This window comes from Myotis lucifugus, unplaced genomic scaffold (genome assembly GCF_000147115.1).
Source record: "Myotis lucifugus unplaced genomic scaffold, Myoluc2.0 scaffold_171, whole genome shotgun sequence".
In the NCBI taxonomy this organism is placed as follows: domain Eukaryota; kingdom Metazoa; phylum Chordata; class Mammalia; order Chiroptera; family Vespertilionidae; genus Myotis; species Myotis lucifugus.
The window spans coordinates 505,474-522,835 of record NW_005871219.1 but is presented as its reverse complement, the minus strand read 5'-3'; the positions used below and the strand labels follow the sequence as shown (position 1 = coordinate 522,835).

At 39.7% G+C, this 17,362-nt stretch overlaps 1 protein-coding gene across 2 annotated transcripts; it reads left to right on the top strand.

Annotated features, from left to right (window-relative positions):
* Nucleotides 1-387: 387 nt before the first annotated feature.
* Nucleotides 388-2,341, top strand: LOC102423001 (small integral membrane protein 30). 2 transcript variants are annotated; one of them, XM_023760068.1, is made up of 3 exons: nucleotides 388-487; nucleotides 864-956; nucleotides 1,385-2,341. In XM_023760068.1, exon 3 carries the CDS (start codon nucleotides 1,430-1,432, stop codon nucleotides 1,607-1,609), a length of 180 nt encoding a protein of 59 aa, XP_023615836.1. In that variant the 5' UTR covers nucleotides 388-487; nucleotides 864-956; nucleotides 1,385-1,429; the 3' UTR covers nucleotides 1,610-2,341. The 2 variants fall into 2 exon arrangements, with proteins under 2 accessions (XP_023615836.1, XP_023615837.1); XM_023760069.1 differs by lacking the exon at nucleotides 388-487 and adding an exon at nucleotides 533-675.
* The last annotated feature ends 15,021 nt before the right edge of the window (nucleotides 2,342-17,362 follow it).

Sequence of the window (17,362 nt, the reverse complement as noted above, 5' to 3'; positions counted from 1 at the left end):
ACATTAGAGTTAAGAAGACTTGGTGACTGGAGAGGCACAGTAAGGCCTGAGGCACAGTAAGGACTCAGAAGGGTTATAACTTACATATGCAAATAGTTCATTCTTAGGATTTCAAAACTGTTGGGAGCCGCTCGTTTAAAAGTATACGAAACGGAGGGCTCTGCTCGGGATTCTGCGTGCGGCTGCCTTCACTCCAGCGGACAGGGGGAAACAACCGCTGCTGTCATGCTCTGTTCCTGCTTTTAAGTAGCTTTCGTACAAATGCACTAGTCACTTTGCCAGTAAAACACTGGGACGCGGGCGGGAAACCCCGGGAAACTCGCTCCCCTTCTTCCCAGCAGAGCGTGGCCGCCCCTTGCCCCGCCCCTTTCCATAGCCAGAGGGAGGGGAGCTGGTGCATCCTGGGAGTCGCAGCCGCGGGGATTGTGGGAAATGTAGTTCGGCCACGCCGCCCTCCGCGCCTCCTGTAATGGCTGCTTCCTGGAAGGTAATATGAGAATTCTCTCCAATGGGTCCTTAGGTTTCCCCAGTGTATTTGCACAGCGGGGCAGATCTACACCCTGCCGGGCCAAGGCAGGGATTCTTTTTTAAAAGTTTAGTGTTAATTCCTGGAACGCACTTCTCTGTCGCTTCGATTTATTTTTAGTTTTTCCCGAATGGGCGAACTAACCCACCGTAAGTCTCCCACCCGTGCTTGAACAAACTATTTGCTCTAGCTTGTTCATTCTTTCTACGCTTTCCTCCCCCTTCCGTACAGCCTCCCTGCTCTGCACTGACTGTAGCTGCCCCCTTAAAGTAATAATTTAATAATAATAAGAAGAATGAGTAATTTTTAAATTTTCCCCATCTTCTTCTGATAATAGGCGCTGTCACGTGGAACCTCTTAGCCTCCGCATCCGAACGCCAGGAAGGGGGTGTTTCAAGTCCCGTAGAGTTACACAGATATCGATTCTTTGGTAAGTCTTCCTAATTCCCACAACGTCAGAGTTTTATGTTGTGTGACTTTTACCAGATTTGTCTGCATTTCCTGGATGGGAGAAACCCTTTGAACATGTAATTTTTACTAACTAGGATATTTTAAATTTCCAAGTGAGTGTTTTGTGCATTTTCTGTTTGTTCTTCATTATGCTCCGCTGTCCAGTCTGTTCGGTGTTGGCATCTACAGTGTGGAGAATCGCTGGAGTCAGTTATTATAAGAAGGGGAGATTAGCCTCAAGTGATCATCTTTAAGTATCTTTTACTTCCCTCTGTTTTTTTCGTGGGGAAATGAGAATATGTGTCTGAAATGTAAACTTGAAAGGTTATGTTTGTCATGTATCCATATTGTCGTTGAAAAGGGGAGGAATTTTAATGGTTCCTCTCTGTTTCCATGTTTAATTTCTAGAAACCTTCAGCTCTCAAGATCCAGCCATCTCAAGGCCCCAACATCATGACCTCGGTTTCAGCACAGCTGTTCATAGTCCTCCTTTCACTGCTCTTGGTGCTGCCTGCTGTTGAAGCAGTAGAAGCTGGAGATGCAATCGCTCTTTTCTTAGGTGTGGTTCTCTGCATTACAGGCATCTGTGCTTGTTTGGGGGTTTATGCACGAAAGAGAAATGGAGAGGTGTGACTTTGCAGGGCCTCCTGAATCAAGCCTTGCCCTGAAAACATTTGAGCTATTCCCGTTAAAAACTGAACTTTGGTGTCTGAAAGTTCCCAAGAAACAGTACATAGGGTAATTTTGCCCTGAAAACATTTGAGCAATTCCTGTTAAAAACTGAGCTTTGGTGTCTGAAAGTTCCAAAGAAACAGTACATAGGGTAATTTTACATTCTTAAGTTTCCCTATAAATGGGAATAAATTGATATATGTTAAATGGAAAAAAATTCTTTTTCACAACAAATAATGCAATGAAAAATGCAGTCTGTAATTTATTTGCTAGTTAGAAAGAGGGTCAAAGAAGTAAGATGGCTGAAATTTGCATAAGTAATATTTAATAATCTCAAAAATTCTCAAAGCACATGAAATTGGAAGAAGGAAACTCTTGCCTAGAATCCTAGGAAGTAGCCACTATTAGGTTGTAATTACTGCCTCCTGCATTGTTGAGGAGTCTTTTCTCTATGTTTTTTTATATTTTTGTTTTGTTATCTCCCAAGTTAATATTGTACTTTGATATTAGATATTAAATATAGTCAGTCAAAACTTAAAACTTTTATTTCTTTGGGGGGAAAGTAGTTAAAACTGTATTAGTGTATCTGACATTGAAATGGAGAAAAGATTTAATGTAAAAAAATACTTTGTATTGACATTAAAATAGGGAAGAGATTGAATGTAAAAAAAAAAATAAAGCCTTTATATTAAACTCTTGGTGAGAAATAGTATCCTATATAATAAAGATGTAATATGCAAATGGTCATTACATAATGACTGACCCCTCGGAATGACTGGATCACAGATCAGCAGGAGGGTAGGGCAGCGAGCTACAAGCAGGCAGAGCTATGGGCAGAGCTACAAGCAGGCAGTGGAGAGCTACAGGAGCGGGCAGGGAAGCAAGCTATTGGGGGGGGGGGGGGCAGGGGGAGGAGCTACAGGAGGGCAGGGCGGTGGGCCGAAAGCTGGAGGGAGGCAGTGAGCTGCTGGAGAGCTACTGGTGCACGGATTCCTGCGCAGGGCTAGTACTATAAATATAAACCCATTATAAGTTAATGTACAGTCTTTTTTTAAATATATTTTTGTTGATTTCAGAGAGGAAGGGAGAGGGAGAAAGAAACATCAATGATGAGAGAGAATCATTGATTGGCTGCCTCCTACATGCCCCACACGGGATCGAGCCCGCAACCCAAGTTGAACAATTACCTCCTGGTTCATAGGTCAACGCTCAACCACTGAGCCATGCTGGCTGGGCATGGTGTCTATTTTTGTTTATAGAGACACAATCAGTGAAAAACTAGAAATGTGCATAATCAAGCTAAGAGAGGTCGTTGGTAGAGAATCCACAGATACAGAAGGAAGCTATAGTGGCTTATACTGATTTACATACCAGCTCGATGGACCTTGCTGCTTTCCCAACCAGCATTATTACCTGGGGACTTGTTAGAAATACAGAACCTCAGGCCTCCTCCAGACCAATTGGATCAGAATCTGCACTTGTTTCAGAGCCCAGGATAATTTGTGTGCACATTTAAGTTTTAAGAAGATTGATCTAACCCAGCCGTGGGCAAACTACGGCCCGCGGGCCGGATCTGGCCCGTTTGAAATGAATAAAACTAAAAAAAAAAAAGACCGTACCCTTTTATGTAATGATGTTTACTTTGAATTTATATTAGTTCACACAAACACTCCATCCATGCTTTTGTTCCGGCCCTCCGGTCCAGTTTAAGAACCCATTGTGGCCCTCCAGTCAAAAAGTTTGCCCACCCCTGATAACCAGTTTGAGTCCACAAATCACCCAATGCACTTGATAAAACTACATTCCCAGGTCCCTCTCGCGGTTGTGTTGGAGTCATTGTAGGTTGAAGCCCGGAATTCTGTGTTTAACAAGCGCACCCAGTGATGCCTTTGACTCTGTAGCTGCACCCAGTATAGAATAATCTGAGTAAATCAAACTGCTTTAGTTCTTATTGGAAGCAGGTAGTCAAGTTTTTCCTAAAATAATGCATTATCTAATCCCCAGCTCTCCAGGTGATAATTGGAAGCCCTAATTTTGGTCAGAAAACCAGCAGCAACCTTAAGATTCTGTTTACAATGCTTTTCTGCAGATGTTAGCTGACCTGGCTAATGAGGGATTTGGTGGCGGGTACAAGGAGTGAGGGACAGACATGCTACAAAGACAACATAAAAACCGAATGGATCTGCTTTTGTCGTAGCTGTTTTATTTTTTCAACAGAGACAGCACTAACATGTTTTGTTCAAATAAATTGGCAGTTACACATCATGTAAACTTAATTTTATATGCCTTTTTTTTTAAGATAGAAAAAAGGAATGCAGCTGTATATGTTTGTCCTGTCTCATAAACTAGTCTGTGGGTACGAATGTAGGTGGAGAGGCTGCTGCCGCTTGTATGTCTGAACTTTTCAGTTGGCATTGGGAGGAATCAAACCTAAAGTACATTTTAGATCACTGCATTGGTCACTGCTTCATCTCTAGATACTATTATTTAAATGTTCAAACTAGGACTACAGGTAAACATGCTTTAATGGCATGTATTTCCAAAAGTGCCTAGAAAGAATTAGGAAACTGCTGCTTTCCTATTTTACCCTTAAAAGTAGAGAATTATCCTGAGGAGGCATTTAGGAATTATGATGGGAAATGCCTTCTCTATTTTTAGTCTCTTTTCTCATCTAAGTTGGATTACATGGTTTTGCCTGAAAAGAACAGAAACTCTTACAGTGGCTCTTAACCTTTATGGAGCCACCGGCTCCTTTGAGAATCTGACAAAACATATGCTCATTTTCTGAGAAAAGGCACATATATGCTGGCATTTTAAAATTAATTTTAAGGAGTTCACAGAGCTGAAGCCCATCCAAAAATCCCCAGTTGCAAATTTCTGCTCTTGTATTTCCTTCTTTGAGGTTTTTCCAATCCTGAAATTCCTTGATTTGCTCTGAGGGATAACATCTGCTGTTGGAGCAGTGTCGGGGAAAATGGTATAAACAAGTGTCCCCCAACAACATAATTTGTAGATGTCTAGTAAATGCTTCGTATATGTTAACTCCGGTGAATCCAGTTAAAAAGGCAGAAAACTAATACTGCTTTTAAGACTTTTCCACTGTCCTTAATTTTCAGAAGGTTGACTGTGATGTGTCTTATTTGGGGGCTTATCCTGTTTGGGGTTCATTCTGGTTCTTGAACCTATAGGTTTATGTCTTTTCCCAAATTTAGGTAATTTTCAGCCATTATTTTTTCAATTTTATTTTTCAGTACCATTCATTGCTCCTTTTCTTCTGGGACTCCAGTGACCCAATTATTAAATCTTTTGTTACAGTTCCACTCCTCCCCAGGGCTCAATATAGATTGATTGATTGATCAATCGAAAGATTGATTGATTTTAGGCTTCTATTCAGATTGGGTAATTTCTAGTCTTCTCTCCTCAAGTTCACTGATTCTGCTGTTGTATTTTCAGTTCTAAATTTTCCATTTGGCTTTTCTTTGTACATTGTGGTAAGAGTGGATGTCCGGGCTCCCATGGCCATGTCTGAGCCCATTGACACTTCTGGGTCACCAGCTTCTCCAGTTCCTAGTCAGAGATTTATGAGGCAAAATGAAAACTCAGAAAATTCACACCATGTCTTTTTTCTGGTCTGGAGGTCCTAGACTGTCTGCCTTCTTTTCACCTTTAAGGATCTTTTTACGTTTGTTTTATACATAATGTCAGGATTTTTAGCTGTATTTAGTGGGAGAAATAGAAAAAAAGATGTCTATCCCATCTTCCTGGAAGCAGAGGTCTCGGTGCATATTTAAGGAGTGAAATCTTTGGAGAGAAAACATCAGGTAAATGATGAATTCAAAGTATTTCACTCACAGACCTTTGTCCTGTGGTCTCCCACATCTGCCCTCCCCTCTTCACCCATCCAGTGTATTATTTATTTCTGTCTTTACCCAATAAACTCAACTAAGGGTATGACTAACAAGAATTCAGGAGTGCAGATGAAGTTTAAAAAAATGGGCTGTATTCATATTTTGTCTCAGAATAGAGACTGCAAGTGGCAGCAAACTAATGTGATACCAAATGTACTAAAAGGAATCAGCCACATCCAGGAAATCTTAGAAGCTACACATCACCTGCACCTTTGCCCTCTTAGGCTTTCTAAGCTCTGCAGAGCCTTGTCAAGTGCCATTTCCAACTTTGGCTGTAGGAAAGGTGGTGCCCATCCAAAAATTTTCATAGCCTGTATCCCATAGCCTGCAGCACATGATGAAGGGAGGAGAATTATCTGCATAGGAACCATCTCCCATTGATTCACATCAGTCTCTTTGGTGGTATTGATGCTGGAGAGTAAAACGCCCCTGTTGTTTGGGGGAGCAAAGTTCTTGGGGAGCCACTGAAAGAAGCATTTTCAGAAGCCCCCTGGGAGGATGGGATGTGAAAGAAAGCTTTATTGGCATGAGTTCCATTTCTCGGGTTGCAATGTCCCATTTCCCCTAACCCAATCCCAACAGAGGGGCAGCTGGAAGTTCAGCAGAGCCAGAAAGAGAGCCAATGTCCAGACTTCCCGTTCCATGTTGCGGCCGGTGGTTTAGCATTCAGGCCAGATTAAAGTCCATCAGTCCATGTGTGGAGCTCAAGTGGCCATGCACCACGTGGGCACAGTGGAGCGCAGCCCCTGCAGCAGGGTCACGGGAGGGCCCCTCACCCTGGAGTCGAAAGAGGGAACTTCCTTTGTCTAGAAGTTTATATGTTTAGATTTTGAGAGCTTGCTGTGGCCAGGCCCATCCTGCCCAATTACCTGTTTCCAGGTGTGGTTAATGGGCGAGTATTTTCCCATGGCACTCAGACCTTACTGGGCATGCCTCTAAACTGCCTTTGTCCAGGCCCTTTCCCCCTTCAATGAGCTGAGAACAGAGTTGGAGTGATCAATGCAGCGTTTTAGCAAAGCTGAACAAATGGCATGCCTATACTATTAGTCTCCCCTTTCACCCCTTTCATGTTACATAACAACCAGGTTATTACAAGGGTGTCAGTATCACAATAGGGCTTAAGGACCAAAGCCCTGGAATCCAACATACCTTGATAACCAGGTTCCACAGCTTCAAGCCACTTTTTTAAAATTTCTGTCTCTCTGTTTGCTAAATGGGGAAAATAACCGTACCTACCTCATAGATAGATGAGGAATGCATACAATAATGAATGTGAAAGGCTTGGCATTGGATATTATTGATATTAATTCTAGCATTAATTTTTTTATTTAAAGAGGGCATCTTTAGAAAGTTACACAAACAAATCTCAGATTAAATAGTTCATTATATTTTAATTTTGACATTTTCCCTGAGTCTGTTTTCTTTACCATGGTTTTCCCCCCACCATAGGCTTACAAATTGCTAAAACTCAAAGGCATCTGTGAAGAAAAGAAAATCGGGCTTCCCTAAAGTTTCCCCAAGTCTTTTAATTTGTACCTGAGTCTCTTGAGGGAAAAGAGAATTGTTGATTCTGTTTTAGTAATTCCTAACATGTTCAACCATGGGTCTTTCCTAAGTGACATAACGAAAGCTTAGCAGCAACTGCTCAGGTCATTTAAAAAGATGTAAGGAATTTTGTTCTGCCTATTCAAGAAAATTGCAGATCTGGTCCATACACTGACAAATCTTTTCTCATTAGAAGTTATAAAGATATAAACAATATAAAATGTATTTAATGTTTGTTTCCTATGGTGGGAAATGAAGAGGAAGCCTCTATTTTGATTTAGTAATCCCAGACAGATATTTTGTTTGTTTGTTTTGTTCTTTCAATAATCTTTGGGAATGCTGTATTTTACTTTAAAATATATTATTATTGACTTCGGAGAGGAAGAGGGGGTGGGAGAGAGAGAGAGAGAGAAACATCAATGATGAGAGAATCATTGATTGGCTGCTTCCTGCACACCCCCTACTGGGGATCAAGCCTCAACTCAAGCATATGCTCTGACTGGAATTACACTGTGACACTCAAACACTGACCCACACCAGCTGGGCCCAGACAGACGTTTTATTCTATAAACAGGGCCAAATCAATAACTATGTATGCAGAATAGCATATTTAAATTTTTTCTAATTTTTAGTAACATAATTTTTCTAAATCATGTCTGTGATTAAGTAATATACAACTAACATCTAAATGCAAAAGACCAGAAAAAGATGACTGCAGCAAAATACTAGAATGTGGTTTGATATCTCATTTATTGTAATATCAGAGCTACAATATTCCTCTCATGAATATTTCCAATGAATCCATTATATGTGGGTGATTAAAATTTTGAAGATATTAGTTGGCATTTGATAATCTGAAGTGAAATTATGAATTTTATATACAAGATGGTTAATTATTTTTTATTGTTTTTTTAATCCTCACCTGAGGATATATTTTTGTGTTGTTGTTGCTTTTTAGAGAGAGAGGAAGGGGGAGAGAGAGAGAGAGAAACATCTATGTCAGAGAGATACATTGATTGGCCACCTCCCACATGCACCCCAACCAGGAACCAAACCAGAAACCTCATGCAAAATTATGTCTTGTAAACATTTATGCACCCAACAGAGGAGCTTCTAAATATATAAAGTAAATCTTGATAGACATAAAGGGAGAGGTTGAGAGTAATACAGTCATTCTAGGGGATTTTAGCACCCCATTATCAATGACTAGGTCTTCGAGACAGAAAATCAACAGAAAACAGTGACACATACATCAGATGGATTTTAATTTATATTTTCAGAGCATTTCACCTCAAAGCAACAGAATATACATTCTTTTCAAGTGTACATGGAACATTCCCCAGAATAGATCACATGTTAAGACACAAACAAGACTCAATACATGTAAGGAGATTGAAATCATATCAAGCATATTTTCTGGCCATAATGGTATAAAACTAGAAATCAATAACAAGAAAAAAAACACAGAAAAACACATGGACGCTAAATAATAAATTAAACAATGAATGACTTAATAATGAGATCAAGGAAGAAATAAATACTTGGACACAAATGAAAATGAGAACACAACAATCCAAAATCAAGGGACACTGCAGAAGCACTCTTAAGAGGGAAGTCCATAGCATTATGGACTTGAATAAACAATCTAACTACATTTAAAAGAACTAGAGAAATAACAATAAACAAAGTCCAAAATGAGTAGGAGAAAAGTAATGAGAGAACAGAGTATAAATTAATAAAATAGAGTCTAAGAAATTACAAAAGATCAATTAAACCAATAGCTGGTTCTTTGAAAAGATAAGATTGACAAACATTTCTCAAGACTCATCAAGAAAAAAACAGAAAGGGCCCAAATAAATAAAATCAGAAATGAAAGAGGGGAAGTTACAACTGACTACATAAATACAAAGGATAGTAAGAAAAATATTAAAACCAACTACCTAGAAATTGGACAATCTGGAAGAAATGAGGAATTCTTAGAAATATACAATCTTCCAAAACTAACAGGAATAATCAGAAACTCTGAATAGACCAATAACAGTAAAATTAAAGCAGCAATCAAAAAAACTCCCAGCAAACAAAAGACCTGGACTGTACAGCTTCACGGGTGAATTTTACCAAACATTCAAAGAACTGGTTTTGAAAAAGGGATAAAATTGGCGGTGGAGTAAGTGGATGCTACATAAACACGCTCCCAAGAACAAACTGGAATTACAACTAAAATACAAAACTGTATTGAATAAGCAAGCGAAGACTAGCATAAGAGAACTCTGATAAACAAGGAGAGAAAGTGAAGACTGCATAGAGAGGTAGGAAGGGTGGAAGCTTGAAAGGACAGGCCAGGCTCCTATAGACAGCAGTTGAAGTTCCTGAGAAGTATCTCAGCTGTGTGAGCTTCCCACTGAGCCACCCAGTCCAGAGCACCAGAACTGAGAGGTGCACACATAACATCTGGCTGTAAAAAAGCAGCAGGGTTGCTGTCTGCCAAAGAGAGATGGCTGGAAATACAGGCACCCTCTTAAAGGGTCAACTCACAAAATTTCATGTGCAGCCACTCAGTTTAGGCTCCAGCAGAGGTAGGGCAGAGTGGACTGGAGCTGTGTGAGCAGAAGCCAGGGTTGAGGGCTCTGGGGTTAGAGCTTGGAAGGCAGGTTTGAGTTCGGAAGGCAGACACCCTGGTTTCCTGTGCTGAGTCATTCCCTTACACTGTGGAGGACATCTTTCTCCAACAGACTTTTCTATGTGGGCAGTTTTTGCCCTGGGGGGAAGACAGTTGCCCCACCCTATTGGAAAACCCCTTGCTCCACCTTGTTGAGTTTCTGAGACCCATTAAGAGACTGAGAATAACAGCTCCCAGGCAGAAGCAATTTCCCCACCCTGTTGGAAAACCTCTTGCTGCTAGTGGACAATTGCCTGAGGCTACTCAAGACTGAATACAATCAGTCTGCAGGCAGAGGCAGGACTCTGGAGGCTTTGAGACTTTGCTTGATCTAATTAGTCAAAACAGCACTGTGCTGCACTAGAGATTGGGAGTCATAGTAGATCTACCTAATAAATAGTCACAAACATAAACAGGCAGCCAAAATGGGGAGAAAAGAAAAAGACCGCAAACCAAAAAGCAAGAGAAGTCTCCAGAAGAAGCGCTAAGTAAAATGGAGATAAGAAATTTATCATACATAGAGTTCAGAATAATGATGTCAAAAGTACTGAAGAGCATGAGCAAAGACATAGTAACTATGAAGAATGACATAGCACTAATAAAGAACACAGTGGAAGGAATACACAGCAGATTAGGGGAAGCTGAGGATCAATCAGATCAGTAAATTAGAAGACAGGGTAGAAAATCAGAGAACCAAAAAGAAAAAAACAGTTAAAAAAACACAAGGACAGCTTAAGGGAGCTGTATGACAACATGAAATGTAACAATATTTGCATCATAGGTGTGCCGGAAGGAGAAGAAAGTGAGCAAGAAAGAGACAAGTGTTCAAAGAAATAATGGCAGGAAACTTCCTTAACCTGGTGAAGGAAAAAGTCACACAAGTTCAGGAGGCACAGAGAGTCCCAACCAAGAAGAACCCAAACAGGCCCACACCCAGAAACATCATAATTAAAATGCCAAAAATTAAAGACAAATAGATAATCTTAAAGACAATAAGAGAAAAGCAGTTTGTTTCCATCAAAGGAGCTCCCATAAGGCTGACAGCTGATTTCTCAACAGAAACTCTACAGCAGGGGTCCTCAAACTACGGCCCGCGGGCCACATGCAAATACAAATATTGTATTTGTTCCCATTTTGTTTTTTTTACTTCAAAATAAGATGTGCAGTGTGCATAGGAATTTGTTCATAGTTTTTTTTAAACTATAGTCCGGCCCTCCAACGGTCTGAGGGACAGTGAACTGGCCCCCTGTTTAAAAAGTTTGAGGACCCCTGCTCTACAGGATAGAAGGGAATGGCATAAAGTACTCAAGGTAATGAAAAGCTAGGATCTGAACCAAAGATTACTATATCCAGCAAGGATAGCATTCAAAACAGATGGTGAAATAAAAGGCTGCACAGATTTTTTTTTTTAAGGCTAAAGGAGATCTTCACCACCAAACCAGCACTGCAAGGAATGCTAAATGGACTGCTCTAATGAGAACAAATGCAGAGAGAAAAACATAGGCATAAAGAATTAAAATGGCACTACAGACGTACCTATCAATAATAACATTAAATGTAAGTGGATTAAATGCTCCAATCAAAAGATATAGGGTAGCTGAATGGATGTAAAAACATAACCCAACTATATGCTGTCTACAAGAGACCCACCTCAGGACAAAAGACTTAATTAAGCAGGATGAGAGTGAAAGGATGGAAAAAAAAATTCATAGCACTACAGGCTTACCTCAAAAAACAAGAAAAAAATTGTAATAATGTATCTAACAATACAACTTAAATGATTAGAAAGAGAGCAAAAAGAAAAGCCCAGAGTAAGTAGAAGGAAGGGAATAATAAAGATCAGAGCAGAAATAAAAGACCTAGAGATCAAAAGATCAATAAAACCAAGAGCTGGTTCTTTGAAAGGATAAACAATATTGATGAACCTCTAGCCAGACTCACCAGGAAACAAAGAAGAGGACCCAAATAAACAAAATCAGAAACTAAAGAGTTGAAGTAACAACTAACACCACAGAGATACAAAGGGTCATAAAAAAAATACTGTGAACAACTCTATTTCAAGAAACTGGACAACCTTGAACAAATGGACATATTCATAGAAAAATACAATCTTCCAAAACTCAATCAGGAAGAATCAGAAAACTTGAATAGATTGATAACTACTGATGAAATTGAAGCAGTAATTAATAATAATAAAAATCCCAGCAAACATAAGGCCTGATATGGATAGCTTCACAGGGGAGTTTTACCAAACATTTAAAAACGAACTAACACCTATCATCCTCAAATTATTCCAAAAAATTCAAGAGGAAGGAACACTTCCAATCTCTTTCTAAGGCAGCATTACCCTAATCACAAAAGGAGACTAAGACACTACAAAGAAAAAGAATTACAGGCTAATAACCCTGATGAACATAGATGCTAAAATCCTCAACAAAATTCTAGCAAATCAGATCCAGCAATACATTAGGAAGATCATACACCGTGACCAAGTGGGATTTATTGCAGGCAAGAAAGGCTGTTATAATATCCACAAGTCAATAAATATGATACATCGCATAAACAAACTGAGAGATAAAAACCACATGATCATATCAATTGATGCAGAAATAGCATTTGACAAAATTCAATACCCATTTTTGATAAAAACTCTCAGCAAAGTGAGAATAGAGGGATCAACCTCAACATAATAAAAGCCTTATATGACAACCCTAAGGCAACATCATCCTGAATGGGCAAAAACTAAACCATTTCCCCTAAAAACAGGAACAACACAGCGATGCCCGCTTTCACCACTTCTGTTCAACATAGTACTGGAACTGTTAGCCATAGTGATCAAACAGGAAGAAGAAAAAAAAAGACATCCAAATTGGAATGCAGGTAGTGAAACTCATTATTTGCAGATGACATGATATTGTACATAGAAAACCCCAAAGACTCCATCACAAAACTAATCAATTTAATAAATGAATTCAGCAATGTAGCAGAATATAAAATTAACCCACAGAAATCCAAGGCAATTTTACACACCAATAATGAACTCTCAGAAAGAGAATCTAAAAAACAAAAAAAAAACCATTTACCATTGCAACAAAAAAAAATTAAGATACCTATGAATAAACTTAACAAAGGAGGTAAAAGACCTGTACTTAGAAAACTAAGAGATATAGGAAGATATAAACAAGTGGAAAAATGTACCGTGTTCATGGATTGGTAGAACCAACATCATTAAAATGTCCATACCACCCAAAGCAATCTATAAATTCAATGAAATCCCTATTAAAATATCCAGACCTAGAACAAACTCTCTAAAAAATTTATATGGAATCAAAAAAGTACCAAAAAGCCACAGCAATCTTGAGAAAGAAGAACAAAATTGGAAGAATCATAATACCAGATGTCAAGTTATACTACAAAGCCACTGTGCTCAAAACAGCCAGGTACTGGCACAGAACAGATATATAGATCAATGGGACAGAAAGGAGACCCTAGAAATTGACCCAAACCATTATGCTCAATTAACATTTGACAAAAGAGGCAAGAGCATACAATGGAGTCAAGACTGTCTCTTCAATATATGGTGTTGGAAAAATTGGAAAGATAGGTGCAAAAAAATGAAACTAGACCACCAACTTACACCATACACAAGAATAAACTCAAAATGGATAAAAGACTTAAATGCAAGTTCTGAAAACATAAATATCCTAGAAGAAATCATAGGCAGCAAAATCTCAGACATTTCTCATAGCAATCTGTTCACACATACATCTCCTAGGTCAGTGGTCGGCAAACTCATTAGTCAACAGAGCCAAATATCAATAGTACAACAATTGAAATTCCTTTTGAGAGCCAAATTTTTTAAACTTAAACTATATAGGTAGGTACATTGTTATTAACTTAATTAGGGTACTCCTAAGGCTTAGGAAGAGCCACACTCAAGGGGCCAAAGAGCCGCATGTGGCTCGCGAGCCGCAGTTTGCCTACCACAGTCCTAGGTCAAAGGAAACTAAGGAAAAAATATACAAATGGGACTGCATCAAAATAAAAACATTCTCTACAGCAAAAGAAACCATCAATAAAACAAAAAGGGAGCCCACTGTATGAGAGAACATATTTGGCAATGATCCATCTGATAAAGGGTTAATATCCAAAATATATAAGGAACTCATACAACTTAACAAAATAAAAACAAACAATCCAATTAAAAAATGGGCAAAGGACCTAAATAGACACTTCTCCAAAGCTGACATTCTGATGGCCAAGAAACATAAAAAAATGTTCAAAGTCACTTTAATTTGCAGAGAGATGCAAATTAAAACAATAATGAGGTGTCACCTCACACCTGTCACAATGGCTGCCATCAACAAATGACAAGTGTTGGTGAGAATGTGGAGAAAAAGGAACCCTAGTACATTGCTGGTGGGGGTGCAACCATTATGAAACACAGTATGGAGTTTCCTAAAAAAATTTAATATGGAACTGCCATTTGACTCAGTGATCCCACTTCTAGGAATATATCCTAAGAAACCTGAAACACCAATCAGAAAGAATGTATGCATCCCTAAGTTTATAGCAGCATAATTTACAATAGCTAATATCTGAAAACAGCCCTAGTGCCTTCAGTAGATGAGTGGACAAAAAAGCAGTGGTACATTTATATCATGGAATACTATGCAGCAGTAAAAAGGAAGGATCTCTTACCCTTTGAGATAGCATGGAGGACCCTGGAGAGTATCATGCTGAGTGAAATAAGCCAGTCAGAGAAAGAGAAGTATTTCATGATCTCATTCATATGTGGAATCTAATAAACAAAATAAACTATTGAACAAAATATATCCAGAGGCATAGAAGCATAGAACAGACTGCAGAATTTCAGAGGGAAGGCAGTTGAGAGTGGGTAGGTGGGAAATGATCAATCAATGAACTTGTATGCATATATGCATAACCCATGGACACAGACAATAGGGTGATGAAGGCCTGGGGCAGTTGGTGGGGGTGGGCTAGAAGGGGGCAATGGCAGAAAAAAGGGGACATATGTAATACTTTCAGCAATAAAATTTTTAAAAAGAAAAAAAGAAGAAGAGCTAACACCTATCCTTCTCAAACTCTTCAAAAAAAATTCAAGAAATAGGAAGACTCAAGCTCATTTTATAAAGCCAGCATTACTCTAATTCCATAACCAGATAAAGACACTATAAAGAAAAAATATTAGGAGGAGAAAATGGTGGTCAAATAGGTAGACCTGTCGGGCACCTCATCCCAGGGCCAAGCTGGAAATACAGCTACATTGGAGAACATTCACCTGAACTTCCAACTGTGGTCCAGCTGGGAGGTGACTTATAACAGGGAAGAACAAAAGGCACCTGGAGGCCCATAGGAAGGGAGAGATCGGAGAGATGGGGAGCCAGGAGAGGAGGGATCTGAGCTGCAGGGAGAACTGTTTTGGGAGCACCCTCAGGGCTCCACACACCCAACAGGCTGCGCTTCCCGACCTGTGGCAGCACAACCCAGGGCCACAGCACCCGTATCATCGAAGCAGCAGTGAACGATAGCAGGATTGCTGGGGGCAGACCAGAGCCCTTGGGGGAGAGAGCCACAGTTTCTGTTGCATTTTAAAAAAAAAATCTCTAAACCAGTGGTTCTCAATCTTCTGGCCCTTTAAAACAGTTCCTCATGTTGTGACCCCCAACCATAAAATTATTTTCGTTGCTACTTCATAACTGTAATTTTGCTACTGTTATGAATCCTAATGTAAATATCTGATATGCAGGATGGTCTTAGGCGACCCCTGTGAAAGGGTCATTCGACCCCCAAAGGGTTGCGTCCCACAGGTTGAGAACCGCTGCCCCAGAGCACAGGAGTTTTCATTTGCAACTACACACCTGACACATTGGTGCAGGGAGGGAGGAGCTGGCTTGAGGTGCCTGAGGACAGGCAGGGTGAGCAGCAGGGCAGGGAGACTCGGAAAAGCAGTAGCCAGGAATCCTGCATTGGGTCATTCACAGGCTTCCAAACCAAAACTGCCATTTTCCCTGGAAGGAGCTACCTGCTGCCAACACACAGAGGGCAGGAAGGGGAAAAAAACTGCCCTGGGTGATACAACCTGCCACACCCTGCATTTGGAGCTTTACTGAGGAAAAACGGCAGAGGCCAAGCTTATGTCTGAACAGCCTCAAAGAGCCCTAGTGTCCTAATTGGAGAAGGGGCTGTCCACCCCATCATTCTAGGAACCAGACTGATAAAAACTCCTGGGTCCCAGCTGACCACATTGGTCTCCATACAAGGATCTCTGTCCAGCCAAGAGCAGAGTAATATTTTAGGCCACTTGCAAAGGGGTAGCTCTGGGACAGGAAAAACACCCATCATATTCCCTGAAAGCAACACACAACCAGAAACACTCATCAGAAAGAATATATGCACCGCTATGTTCATAGCAGCACAATGTATAATAGTTAAGATTTGAAAACAGCCTAAGTGCCCATCAGTAGATGAGTGGAGAAAAAACGATTGTACATTTACACAATGGAATACTACACAGCAATACAAAAGAAAGAACTCTTACCATTTGCAACAGCATGGATGGACCTGGAGATTATTATGCTAAGTGAAATAAGCCAGTCAGAGAAAGATAAATATCACATGATCTTACTCAAATATGGAATCTAATGAACCAAATAAAATGATGAACAAAAATAGACCCAGAGACATAGAAGCATGAACAGTCTGTTGAACCTCAGAGGGAAGGCAGGGGAGGGTGGTTGGGAGGAGATCAGTCAATGAACTTGTATGCATTTATGCATAACCCATGGACACAGACAATGGGATGGTGGAGGGTGAGCGCCAGGAGAGGGTTGGAAGAGGTTAATAAGGGGGGAAGGAGAACCTATGTAATACTTTGAACAATAATGATGAAAATAATAATAAATAAATAAAATTAGAAAATTTCTATATTCCCTTCTCAACCCTCCCCAATAAAAAAATAAAGAAAAAATATTAAATACCAATGTCATTGATGAACATAGATGCTAAAATACTCAACAAATATTAGCAAACTGGATCCAGCAATACATTCAAAGCATCATATAACATGATCAAATGAGTTTTATTCCAGGGACCCAGGTTGGTACAATATCCACAAATCAATAAACATGATACACCACATAAACAATATAAAAGGTTAAAAAAATCACATGATCATATCAATAGATGTAGAAAAAGCATTTACTAAGAGCCAGCATCCATTTATAATAAGAATATCAGCAACGTGGGATAACTGTAGGAGGAACATAGCTCAATATAATAAAGGCCATATAGCAAAAACCCACAGTCAACATCATAGTCAGTGGGTAAAAACTAGAAGTGTTTCCTTTAAGATCAGGAACAAGAAAGGAATGTCCACTCTCACCACTCTTATTCAACATAGTAATGGAAATCCTAGCAACAGAGATCAGACAAGAAAAAATAAAAGGCATCCAAATTTGAAAAGAAGAGGTAAAACTGTCACTATTTGCAGATGACATGATACTGTGCATAGAGAACCCTAAAGGTTCCACCAAAAATCTGCTAAAAATGATAAATGAATTCAGTGAAGTAGCAGGATGC